General features: G+C 41.2%; 1 protein-coding gene across 2 annotated transcripts; it reads left to right on the top strand.

Moving 5' to 3' along the window:
- The first annotated feature begins 5,912 nt into the window (after nucleotides 1-5,912).
- Nucleotides 5,913-12,253, top strand: ap1m2 (adaptor related protein complex 1 subunit mu 2). 2 transcript variants are annotated; one of them, XM_071536694.1, is made up of 12 exons: nucleotides 5,913-6,125; nucleotides 7,625-7,781; nucleotides 8,139-8,206; nucleotides 8,481-8,611; nucleotides 8,733-8,880; nucleotides 9,597-9,721; nucleotides 9,845-9,995; nucleotides 10,479-10,550; nucleotides 10,925-11,083; nucleotides 11,304-11,429; nucleotides 11,788-11,863; nucleotides 12,025-12,253. In XM_071536694.1, exons 1-12 carry the CDS (start codon nucleotides 6,084-6,086, stop codon nucleotides 12,048-12,050), a joined length of 1,281 nt encoding a protein of 426 aa, XP_071392795.1. In that variant the 5' UTR covers nucleotides 5,913-6,083; the 3' UTR covers nucleotides 12,051-12,253. The 2 variants fall into 2 exon arrangements, with proteins under 2 accessions (XP_071392795.1, XP_071392794.1); XM_071536693.1 differs by having other exon boundaries at nucleotides 5,915-6,125; nucleotides 9,597-9,723; nucleotides 9,853-9,995.
- The last annotated feature ends 251 nt before the right edge of the window (nucleotides 12,254-12,504 follow it).

A 12,504-nucleotide genomic window follows, 5' to 3' on the forward strand; every position in this document is an offset into this window, starting at 1 on the left:
ATCTCAGCACTAAACTAAAACAATTTTTAATGGAGCTCTCCTTTGAAAAAGAAAATAATTCCAAGACTAGGCACTATGAATGTCGATGAAACCTGTTATGAAACCTGTCTATTGTGTATGCTGACTGGAAACATTAGCCTACATTTAGTCTCCATCTATAACACAATACTGAACATGCACCAGGACTAATCACCACCACACTCTTCTCTCTCCTCGCTGCCTTGTTTTCCAGATTTGTTATCACATGTTGAGGTCTTACGAGGGGGAATGCAACGTGCTTGTGCCTAATCCAATTTAAACAAATGTGTTTCCTCTCATTTGAATGATCTGCTGATTTCACCTGTCACTCCACTACTGGCTGAGAGGCAGATTTATCATCTGTGTGTGTCAGGACAGCCTTTGGCCTGTCCTGTCCCACAATGATTTGGCGTAGATTGAGTCAAGCTGATTCTTAAACTATAACTCATTTCAACAGAAAGTCACCGAGTAATCTCAACTTTTAAAAGAGCTCCAAATGTATAAAACTCCTTTTGCCTCCTCACATTACAGGGAACTGAGACGGTTATTTGGGTCAATTACAGTGGGGAATGATGGATGTGCGCGCTGTAATGTTTCATGTTTTCCTTAAAGTGGTTCATTGGGAACCACCCAGAGCGCCTCCCCTGCTCCACCGGATCAAAGGGGAAAGGAATTTGATACAAAAAACATGAGTTGGTGGGGTTTTTTTAACTCTGGTGATGTCATCAAGTGACTAAACTTGACTTGGCTTCGGCTTTGGAAAGCCAAGCATGGACGATTTCTTTTGTCTCTCCGTATTCATAACCTTATGTTGGAATTTCCGCCTAAACACTTCAGCAGGATTTCCCGTAAATGAGAGGAAAACGTGAAATGAAGCAGAAATTTGCATGAAGAGTGCAATTCAAGGTGCCTCACACACACTAGATCAAAAAGGACGGATATAAAAATCATACATGGGTGAAGAAACAAAGCTGTTCGTCTAGTCCGGATGGACCTGACACACCCGTACAAGCCAACAGGCCATCATCCCCTCCCTAACATAATCAGCCTCATCCATAATTCATCCTTAATGATGGTTCCTCTCCATAAACGACACGCCCCATCAGCGCTACAGTGCATCGGAGAGAAAGAAAGGGAAGCCATTTTTAGTGGCAGAGGTTGAGTGGGTAAGTAATGTAACGTCAATAGTGACTGGGAAGTGATACAGCCAATAGCATACAGTAGTCTAGATAGAGAAGGAGGATGTATTAATTTTATGAGGCTCAAAATACAAGCCAATAAAAGACATATCATTATGAGGAAGTATTGAGCGGTAGGAAAAAACGGATGTAAATCATAGCTTTTTGGCTTGAGTACATGACACAGAGACTGGAGGATCAGGATTCTCACGCCACAGGTCATGGTTTCTAAAATATTTCAGCCTAGCAGCCAAAATTTACAGTTTCTCCCATGGGCGCTAGCTCATGCCTCCTACCTCTCCTACAGAGACAAACCCACAGTCCTGACCTTTGCTTCTCTGATTACAGAAACTGTGGAAATTTGCCCTGCGCTTCCAAGGCCTGCAAAGCCTTGAGCCAGAAACGTGAGCGTGTCTCATAGAAATTGTGTGTTTCTGTGCCTGCGTGTGTCTATGGGTGTGTGTGTGTGTGTGTGTGTGTGTGTGTGTGTAAGCTGAGCTCCACGTCAGGGACAGGCCCTGCTCAGGGACGAGCCCTGCTGTCAGGTCATCACACTGGGAAACTGTGGTATGTTGCCTGTCAGGAACTGGGATCCACATTCCACTGTAGAGACTCATCACATCCAGTATCTCCTGTCGCCGTCATCCTGATGGCATTTGCAAACATCAAACACTGCAACTGTGCAAAGAGTCACAGGTCTACACTTCTGTAAGTCTTTGATCATCAGTTGTGTGTGTGCCACTTTACTTCCACCTTTCCAAGGTAATTTCCAACCAATCACATCTATGGACAGAGTACATACTGTGCACCAGTGGAAATCTTGGCGTCTTGTCTTTCCATCATTAGCAACGCCATTGTTGACACTTGGCTCTATTCATAACAAATTAACCTCAGTGCCAATGCGCCCTCCCCCTGAGGCAATAGATACATACACCTGAAGCCCTGAAGCTCTGGTGACAAATGACACCTGTTCCCTGAGGGATGGAGGCATGTGTCTATGGGGAAGAGGAAGGGAGGGTGGGGTTGCATAATGCCGTCTTTCTTCCGTGTCTTCTCCTCACCTCACTATTTACATATGTCCGCCGTCTCCCCATTGGCCGACCGGTCACAAAAGGGGCGGAGCTGAATCTCACACCACTGAGTCGTAAGCGAAGGGGGGCGTGTCCTCAAAAAAAAAATGACAACAGGGGGGAGGAGGGGGGTGGATGGGAGGATAGATATTCCCCTGTCAGGTTACCACACAGGGCACTTACTGTCCTGATGATAAGGTAACAACAATAACCTGTTTCGTCTCTGCCTGGCGACCGAAAGCCAAACAAGCCGAACTGCAGCGTCTCCTGCTCAGGCAGCAGGGGGAGGATGCACTTGACACACCGCTGTCGAGCCAAATCAAATGTATTGTAATAGAGATAATTGTATTTTTTAATACACTCGTGTATTTCTAGGATGTTAACCGGGGGAGATCCATTACTTAAAGGTGATGGAGGTCGTGAGCGTCTCTGTTGGGTCTCACATATCAATTCTAGAGTCAGCACCCGCAGCTATTATCATGACGCATATCATGCAGTATCTCTTTCACTCTAATCTGCCATGCTGAGCTGAACTGGTCTGACCCCAACCAGGTCTTTTCACATCAACTCTGCTTTTTAACAGCAGAGTGCATGGGTGGATATCCAGGAAAGCTTGCAGAATACAACTCAGAGTTGTCCTTCCCAAGGCATCAGACCTTAATGTTGCTCTACAATGGATCTAAGACGATCTTGGCGCTAAGATGTTTTTAGAAATCCCAGTTCACCTCATCTCATGTGCTTGAGAAACCCAGTATCATGGACTGGGGTGCCACTGCACTACCTGCAGCCCCCTATCACCATCTCTTGACCCGTGTCACTGGGTTAGAAAGATGAGGGAAAGACTGCCATAGATGTTCACTATTAATCTACAATTGGGTATAACACCACATATCAACTATATTGACCCCTGGTTAATGCTGAGTATTGACTGTAAATTGCATGTAATAAAGGATTGATCATAATAAAGTAGGCATATGTTTGCAGAAAGCTACTAGTAGCATTAGGTCAAATATGGTATGACTGACTTAGAGCTGCAGGGGTAAAGAGAGGGAAAATCTTTTGTTTTCAACTTGTCTGACCAGTGAAGTGTTTCCATATGTTTGTGTTGGGCCTCAGACTCCGTGTGGGGAAGCAGTTATGTCTGCATTACTTTTCTTCTCCTGTCTAATCCAGATCACAGAAACCAATGGGAACAGCCATCAAAATACATGAAGTGGGAGCTGAAGGCCAGAATGTTGATGTTTACATTAATTGAAAATGCTCCTCCTGTTGCCTCAGATTGAACTGGCTTGTGGGGGAAACTTTTAACCATTAGATGCATGACATTTTAAAACTAGTCTTTTCCATAACATATGTGCAAATAAACCGTATTACATGTTTTAGAATTTATTTTTTCTTATATTTTAACTAGAAAGATAGTCACAAAATTCAAAATGAGTAGCGATCATAACATTTTTTTCAGGAATACATGGAATGACAACAGTATGAGTGTATTTGTTGCAGACCTATATAAACAAAAAGAACAGCCTGGGTCAAAATGACCCATGTTATGCATTTAAAGGTTAAAAGCCACATATTTGTGAATGCTAACTTTGACTTGAATGCAGGCAAACTGGAGAGTGGGTATGCACTAATTACTATATAAAGTGTAAATACAAGTAATTGAGTCAAAAAGTAAATGGCTCCAAGTGTGTTTTGTAGCGCCACATAATGCTTCAGCAGAGCCTTTATGACACTATACGACGCTATAGATCACATCCTGTGTGAACATTACATGTGTTTCAACAAGGTGTTGCTATCTGGTTTATAGGTCAGATCTGATTATGTCTCATTAGATAAACAGCATGCAGATAACAGGAACCAAGCCTATATGGACAAAAGGAGTGGGATGTTGGAGAAGACTGATCTGATCTGGCCCTCAAAGCACACATTCACACACCTCCGTTATGGCACAGTGCTGTTCTCCGTCACTGACTTCACGTGACTGATAAGAACCAGACCTACTGTAGGTCTATGGAGGGGGACAGGGATCTAGGGTATGATACTGCACAAAGAGGCCCAAGGGGGGTTTGGTAGGTGTTGTAGACTAAGGTTTATGGCTTAAGAAGTTCCAAAAGCACATGAGCAATGAATGCTTCTGTTATTGCTGCAGGATGTAGGTCATTGTAAAACTCTAAAGTTCAGTTAAAATATTGAGATAATAACTTAACTCAAGGCCGCCACACTCTTTTAAAGTCTTTTATAACTTTGACAGATAATTTTACGAGGACTCTGACAGGGTTGGTAAATGTGCGATGAAAAGGTAATAGTACTCATTTCAAGTATTCAGCAGTGCTATTCTTACAAGCCAGTAAATAATGGGCTGAAGCTATAATTTGAGATGTCAAACCGATGTTGAATCTGGAACGGCTCCGTACACAGTGAATGGGAGACGGATTTGTTGGAGTACAATGTTTATCTTGAGCCTTACATTCAAATTCACTTCATATCATAGTAGCGCCACCAGTCCAAAACTGGCCAATACATATCTGCAGATATCCTGAATGTTGTCACAGATACTTCTGTTCATGTTTGTAAGTTCATTATCTATGGAGCTGTGCATCTGTGACTCATCACAGCTAAGGAGTTGTGACAATATCTGTTATGGAAAAGAACAGTGAATGTTCACTGATACTGTCTGAGATTTTGGAAGAGCTAAGAATAACGTACAGTATGTGTCAAGAATTCCCTCAACTTCCCTCTATTCCCACCTGGTATTTAGAAATTGAAATTCAGATGTATTTCTCTTTTGACATGTGCAATCCAATATAATTCATACTTTAATAGAAGCCAGCCTTGTTTTTTGTGTGTTATATTTGTGTTTTATCTTTGTGTGTTAATGAGATCACATAGCCATTTTCACTGATTCATCACTGTCAGTGTGTCCTTACATTACATACACTGGCTTCCAGTATAAAAATACAGCCGTATTTATGAAGTGTGCAATGCTTGTTGTCTGCCACCTTTTGGTGGAAAAATGCTCCACCAAAAGGATCCTCAGGATTATGGCACAGCAGCCTGTATTCCTGATGGACAAAAAATTACAGGCAGACTGAGGGCACATATGAACATACACAGGTTATACGACTTTACTAGTTATTATTTCACTAGTCATTTTTACTGGTAAGAATATAAAAGTGACTGGCAAAATTTTTATTAGTTACTTATAACTAAGAAAAAAGTACTAGTACTTATTAAATTGTTAGTAGTAAAAGAAGAAAAGTGACTAGCAAAAACCAAGTTAGTCACTATAGTACCTGTAATTAGATCAAGTATACGTATATTACATAGCAACTAGTACAATTACAATAGCAACTTATGACTGGCAAAATAGTGACTAGTGACTAAAAAATGAATAATGGTAAACTATAATTTACCAATACTATACTTTTAGTGAGTAGTGGATTAGGGAATAAATGACAAAACGGCCTGTCATATAAATCGAAGGGCATGAAGTCAGCAGGCCAGGCAGAGGACGAGGTCCATGTTGATTTGTGGATCTGTAGCGCCCTCTGGCGGATAAACTGAACAGCGCACCCACCTCCCTCCCATTCAGGTGAGCGCGACTCTGGTGAATGTTTCACCTGGATGTGATGACGTCACGACACCTTCAGGAAAAAGAAACGGTGGAATCCATGATCACCTTTAGCCTATGAATACTTCCAGTTTGCTACATGACGACACGAAATTCATACAAGTGAAGACCGGATTGGAAGAATAAATTTAGTTTGTGTAGCTTTTTAGACTCGCGTGCTGCGGCTGTGTGGATACAAACACAATGTCTGCCTCCGCTGTATTTGTGCTGGATTTGAAGGGAAAGGTAAGATCAATCCTCAGGCACATTGTAGACATTATTGATAATTTACTTCGGCTTAGAGTGGCTTGTGCCACGACCGTTTATCAAACCGCAAAGACCCACTTTCTTTCGCTCCTCTTTCGGTCAAGTTTTAACTGTTGTCTTAAACTGTAAAACATTAATAGCATTCTTCTACGTCGTTAAAAATTAATAAATAGCTCGCGACTGACCCATTCATCGGCCTTTATCCTTGTCACTTCCGCAAACCTGTCAGTGGAAATGCAGGCTGCAGCTTCAAATAACTTCATGACACCAGAGAGTGAAAGTGACCAATTGTGCTGCAGCACATACATGTAGCCTACAGTCATGGCATTTGTATTGTTATCTTCATAACATTACTTAACACGAGGGGGAGAAATCATTCTTTTCTTTCCAGACAGAAAATGTAACTTGAGACAGAAGTTAGTTCTACAAAGAAAAGGGAGGGGAAGTAAACACGGTTTCAGGTGTCCGGTATTAGCAGCAGCCTGCGATACACGAATGTGTGTTTTGTACAGCAGCATATGCCATTCACAATCCATTTAATTAATCTAATCCAGGCAAGGTGCTGCTTATAACCTGGCAGTATAGTCTTAAATATCGCATCTTGAGCAGGAGTCAGGTTAGACCTGTTCTGACCCTATCTTTCACATCTTATCTATCCACTGTAGCATGGTAACACAGTGTTCCGAAAGTATGGTCTTGGGACCTCCAGGGGTCCTTGAGAGGATTTCAGGGGGTCCCCAGCAACGCCAGGAATAATTTAATTTCACTTTCACTCACTGGAAGCTCAGTGACAGAATGGGGAAGGATGACTGTTCCCCACATATTTACGCAATTCTGCACTAAATCACAAGCAGAAAAGCATCTCAGATGTGGTTCCTTAGGACAGAGTTTTTGTCAAATAAAGGACTTTGATCTAATGTGGATCTGTCTGGGGATCCAGATAAAAAAGTTGCGGAGCCCCTCTGGTAAGGAACTGTCAAGAGAGATAGGATGAACAGATTGCACATTCACTCCACATAGAGATGACACTGAGAACACACCCATCACTCAGCGTTCAGAGCAGATTGGAGACAGATAGAGGCTGCATTGTTATCTCTATTCAGCTATTTTCAGCATGTTACACAATGCACATTTATTATAATGTATAACATTGTTTTCCTTTAATGCATACTTTGTAGCAGTTATTGTTTTCTGCCATATTGGGCCTATGTGGTCCCAGTTTTGGTTCTAGGGCAGGTTGCAGTTTACCAGTTCTGCTTGGATATTTATTGTGGTCAAGTGCCCATTCTAAATATTAGCCACATAAGTGTTTTGGATTTCATAGGGAAATTGGGCCATATTTTTCTGTTTTAATTATTATTTATTTTCATGCTGTGATGGTCCACCTCTAATGAACAAATATAGAAAACTAGTAGCTACCACACCTAGATTGAGACACAAATGTCTGATGACCATGTGATGTTTTTCTGCTCGCTCAGGTGCTGATTTGTCGGAACTACAAAGGCGATGTGGACATGGCGGAGATCGACCACTTCCTGCCTTTACTCATGCAACAGGAAGAGGAGGGGCTCGTCTGCCCCGTGATGTCACATGGCAGTGTTCACTTCCTGTGGATCAAGCACAGCAACCTGTACTGTATCTTTTTCCTGGATGTTGCTGTCGCAGATTACACCATACAGTAGTTTCAATTACAGTCATGATGCACAAGTTTCCAGCAGTATAGTTGACCCATCAGTGACATGTGGACCACAAGTAAAGCGCATTCAGCAACAACACAGACACTAAAAACTTGATTAATGTGGCATAGATTCATGAATTTCATCCATCGTTGTCAATCATTAGTGATTAATTGCAAAGAGGATTCCCCCAAACAAATTCAACATTCAAATTTTGGTCATAGGGTAAAACTGCAAATAAGTGAACAATAATAGTGACCTTAATTGTAATATAGCATAAATGTGTTAAGTACTCCTTGACCTGATCCCTATACAGTGGTGGCCACTACAAACAAGAACTCCAATGCCTCTCTTGTGTACTCGTTTCTCTACAAACTAGTTGAGGTGAGTGGGTATGAAACATGCCTGAGATTTGATTCATTTCCAAATGGTATTCCTCTTGTAGTTCCTCTTTTCCTTTGTGCATATCATCCTATCAGATCTATGAAGCTGAAGGAATTAAAGTGTATGATAGAGGTGTACTGAGCATTTTGGAACAGGCAAAGACTCCTGCCTCTTTCACTATTCAGAAGTCAGAAAGAAAGATGATCCAAACTAAAAACCGACAATTAAGATGAATTGCAACATTTAAGGCTGGTGTCTGTTGTGTGTAATGTAGGTGTTTACAGAGTACTTTAAAGAGCTGGAGGAGGAGAGTATTCAGGACAATTTTGTGGTCGTCTACGAGCTGCTGGACGAGCTGATGGACTTTGGATTCCCCCAGACTACCGACAGCAAGATCCTACAGGAGTGAGACTCAGCCACACACACACACACACACACACACACACAGCATTTTGTAATTTTGAGGCACTGATCCCAAAACATAGGAGCGTGATGTGTGTCACAGCAGACCGTCTCCTCCCTGCAGGTACATCACCCAGGAGGGGGCAAAGCTGGAGGTGGCCAAGAGCAAGGTGCCGACCACCGTCACCAACGCCGTCTCCTGGAGGTCAGAGGGCATCAAGTACAAGAAGAATGAGGTGTTTATTGATGTCATCGAGTCCATTAATGTGCTGGTAAGCTGGAATATGGGGGGCTGATTTATTGCTCTACTTGAACAAGTCAGAGAGAGCAGCATTGATAACCACAGCAGGTGGAAAAGACACTGTAGGTGTAACTGTTGCAAAAGCTCACCCCACCCTGCATCTGTCCTATGTTGTCACTGTAGGATGTTGTTTAATATTCTGTTGGAATGGGGCAAGCTTGTAAAAAGTGGGATTTCTATGATGGCTACATTTGTAGTTGTTGATTTAGTCAGTCACAGGTAGAATTGACTGGTGACTAGTCAGGAATATAGACAGTAGAGTAGGTGTGTTTTATGTAAATTTCTGTTCTGCCAAATAGGCCATAATGGAGCAAGTAGTGCAAGACCTCCCTGTATTATAGCTAATGAATTATTAATATAATTGTGTTATTGCTTTTATGCCACACTTAACACATTAGTTACTTCTTATTTATCGCTCTATAATACGATAGGAAATGTTCCATACAAAATTATTGTTATTATTATTATTATGAGTAGTACTAATGACAGTAGTGTCATTACATCACTTTTTTAGTAGAATATGAAGTGATTTCATGCATGGAAATTCAATCTATATATCTTGTGATGTATGCTGTGCTTATTATCTAATTATTGTTTGGTTTAATTGACTAAATACATGAGATTATCTAACCCTTATCTATTAATCAAATATTGATTCACCACTCACACTGTGTTGTTTGCTTACAGGTCAATGCTAATGGCAGTGTGATGAGCAGTGACATTGTGGGCAGCATCAAGCTGAAGACCATGCTGTCTGGGATGCCTGAGCTACGGCTGGGCCTCAACGATCGAGTGCTGTTCGCCCTCACTGGACGTATGTGCACACCTCTCTGTCTATATCTACCTATCTGCCTATCTATCTAGCTGTCTGTCTGTCATAAATGACTTTAGTTTCTCTGTTTTATCAAGAAATACCCAATCATTTTGTTGTTTTTGTGTTCAGGTGACAAGGGGAAGACGGTGACCATGGAAGATGTGAAGTTCCATCAGTGCGTGCGCCTCTCGCGCTTCGAGAGTGACCGCACCATCTCCTTCATCCCTCCAGATGGGGAGTCTGAACTCATGTCATACCGCATCAACACTCACGTTAGTCCTGTTCAGTCCCTCATATTCATATATAATAGTTAGTATTCCTCACTTAATATTAAGTGCAGGGTTAGGGTTATGCTCTGACAGAATGCTTATCCAGAATAACACATAAGGGTCCAGTATCTCTTGAAGCTCAAGGGCTTTTGTAATTAGAGTGTGCTTACATGCACACAGTATGTCAGACAATAGCTTATATCTCAGCTAAGCTCCGAATAATATATATATTTTTAGTATAGGTGGTCCCAGTAGGAATCAAATTCCTGACAGTGTTAGTGCCTTGTTTAACCCATTGAGCTATACAGGGCCAGCATCTCCAATATGGGAAAAATAACAAATGCATAACAAATAGCAGGATATTGGTGTACATGAAAACACACTGAATGACAAAGTATTTATTGATGTAACTTAAAAATGTGTTGTCATGTTACGTCATTTTTAGATTCTATTGTAAGATTAAACCCCATCCTCTGTCTCTTACAGGTGAAGCCTCTGATATGGATTGAATCAGTCATAGAGAAATTCTCTCACAGTAGAGTGGAAATCATGGTTAAGGTACTGACTTATGATCATTTAATTACCTAGGCAACAAAATGTGTCACATGCATATTTCTAAACATTTTTGGTTGCACCTTGTCATCACTGGAGAAGAGTATGGCGTTCTGTTATGAAACAAGGAACAGAGAAAAGATGACCTCTGTTGTAGCTGCTAATACAACTCACTAATACAGTATTGAGTCTCCATTGTCTCCAGCTGTAACTTGTGTGTCCAGTTTTTGTTTACTCTTTGCAAACTGATGCATGCGCTGTCTTTGTGGATGTAACTTAAGTTGTTCACTCCCAGAGGCAGTTGTGTTTGAGCTCAGAGCAAAACTTGCAGGCCTTCACACACTGTCTTGTGTATTGTGCTTTTTTCTATTCTATTCTAGGCTAAAGGACAGTTTAAAAAACAGTCTGTGGCGAATAATGTGGAGGTGAGGGTCCCTGTACCCAGTGATGCCGATTCGCCCAAGTTCAAAACCAGCACAGGCCACGCCAAATATGTTCCTGAGAAGAACCTGGTGGTGTGGACCATCAAATCTTTCCCTGTAAGAAGCCCACAAATCAATGTGTTTTATGCAATAAACAGCCTTTCCCAGCAATTCATATGATATTGCTTGCTTTAATAAATATTGTATTTTGGTGATGTTCTGATCAAAGATTTAGATTTGTTTTGTATCCCCCTTCCCCTGTCTCTCTCTATCTGTCTGTCTGTCTGTCTGCTTGTTTACCTGTCTCTCTGTCTGTCTAATCCATCCATCCATCCAGGGAGGTAAAGAATTTCTAATGAGGGCTCACTTTGGTCTGCCCAGTGTGGAGAATGCTGAGATGGAGGGCAAGCCTCCCATTACTGTCAACTTTGAAATCCCATACTTCACAGTCTCAGGGATACAGGTATGTGTGTGTGTGTGTCTATGTGTGCATGCAGAGGGTTTCTTTTTAGCTCAAAAACCCAACAATATAGCTTATGATTAAATAAGTGAGAGCTTATGCACTTATTCTGGGTCTAAGCCTGTCAGAGTGCAGTATAATACTTTCACCTTTATATGAATAGTTATACCAGTTCTAACCAGCAGCTGAGATTATCACTGCTCAGCAAAGGGCGTTTATAATCTATAGCCTGTGGGAAGTCTCACATTTGTGTGAGAGCTGATATGCTTGGACTGGCAAACTGGAATTGACTTATTTTGTTTGGCAATGCACATTGTTTCTTGCCTTAACCTGTTCTGTCTTTGTTGTTCCCTTTCACCAGGTGCGATATATGAAGATCATAGAAAAAAGTGGTTACCAGGCTTTACCCTGGGTCCGGTACATTACACAGAGTGGAGGTAAGTTGGGCTAACTTTCCACCTCATATACAATATAAGACCGCAATGTATAAGACTTGCCACAGATATAAACAAGTGGTAAACACTGGATGCATGTTAGAATTTGAATGACATTTGAACTTTATAATTTCCCCCTCTACACTTGTTCTCTTTTCATTTAGATTACCAACTGCGGACAAACACTTAAAACCTAAGGGCTATTCCTCACTCCCAGGACTTCCAGAGGCCCGTCCAATGATCACTTTAATTGCACTCCAAAAGAATGTCTATAAATTTCACCTGCTCTGCTTGATGTAAAAGACTTTGTTTTATGAAAACAGCGTGAATCTTGATTTTAATGGTTTGATTGCTAGACCATTGCAAATTAAAATTAAAATGTTTATCAAATTATACCCTTAAAAACATTTTGTCATTGGTATTTTTGTTGCACACTCTTTCTTTTTCTTATTTGTTTGGAAAAACATTTTAGGGCAGATTTTCTCTTCATAATGAAGCAATACATTATTGTGCAATCACAGTACTAATTCCGCCTAAAATTAAAACTCACACCCGCCTTTTTTCCACACTCGCCTCTGGAGATCTACAACCAAAGGTCAGAAATATGAATGAACTGCCCTTTGAAGACATCAACGTATACGAAT

Source organism: Centroberyx affinis, unplaced genomic scaffold (genome assembly GCF_046629955.1).
Source record: "Centroberyx affinis isolate AG114_WGS23_722 - 3 ecotype Tasmania unplaced genomic scaffold, CSIRO-AGI_Caff_v1 ptg002929l_1, whole genome shotgun sequence".
Lineage (NCBI taxonomy): Eukaryota > Metazoa > Chordata > Actinopteri > Beryciformes > Berycidae > Centroberyx > Centroberyx affinis.

Coding starts and splice junctions, on each gene's coding strand:
- ap1m2 (XM_071536694.1), top strand. CDS start 6,084: ATGTCTGCCTCCGCTGTATTTGTGCTGGATTTGAAGGGAAAG. Junction 6,126..7,624: donor TGCTGGATTTGAAGGGAAAG/GTAAGATCAATC, acceptor CTGCTCGCTCAG/GTGCTGATTTGTCGGAACTA. Junction 9,996..10,478: donor CATACCGCATCAACACTCAC/GTTAGTCCTGTT, acceptor TGTCTCTTACAG/GTGAAGCCTCTGATATGGAT.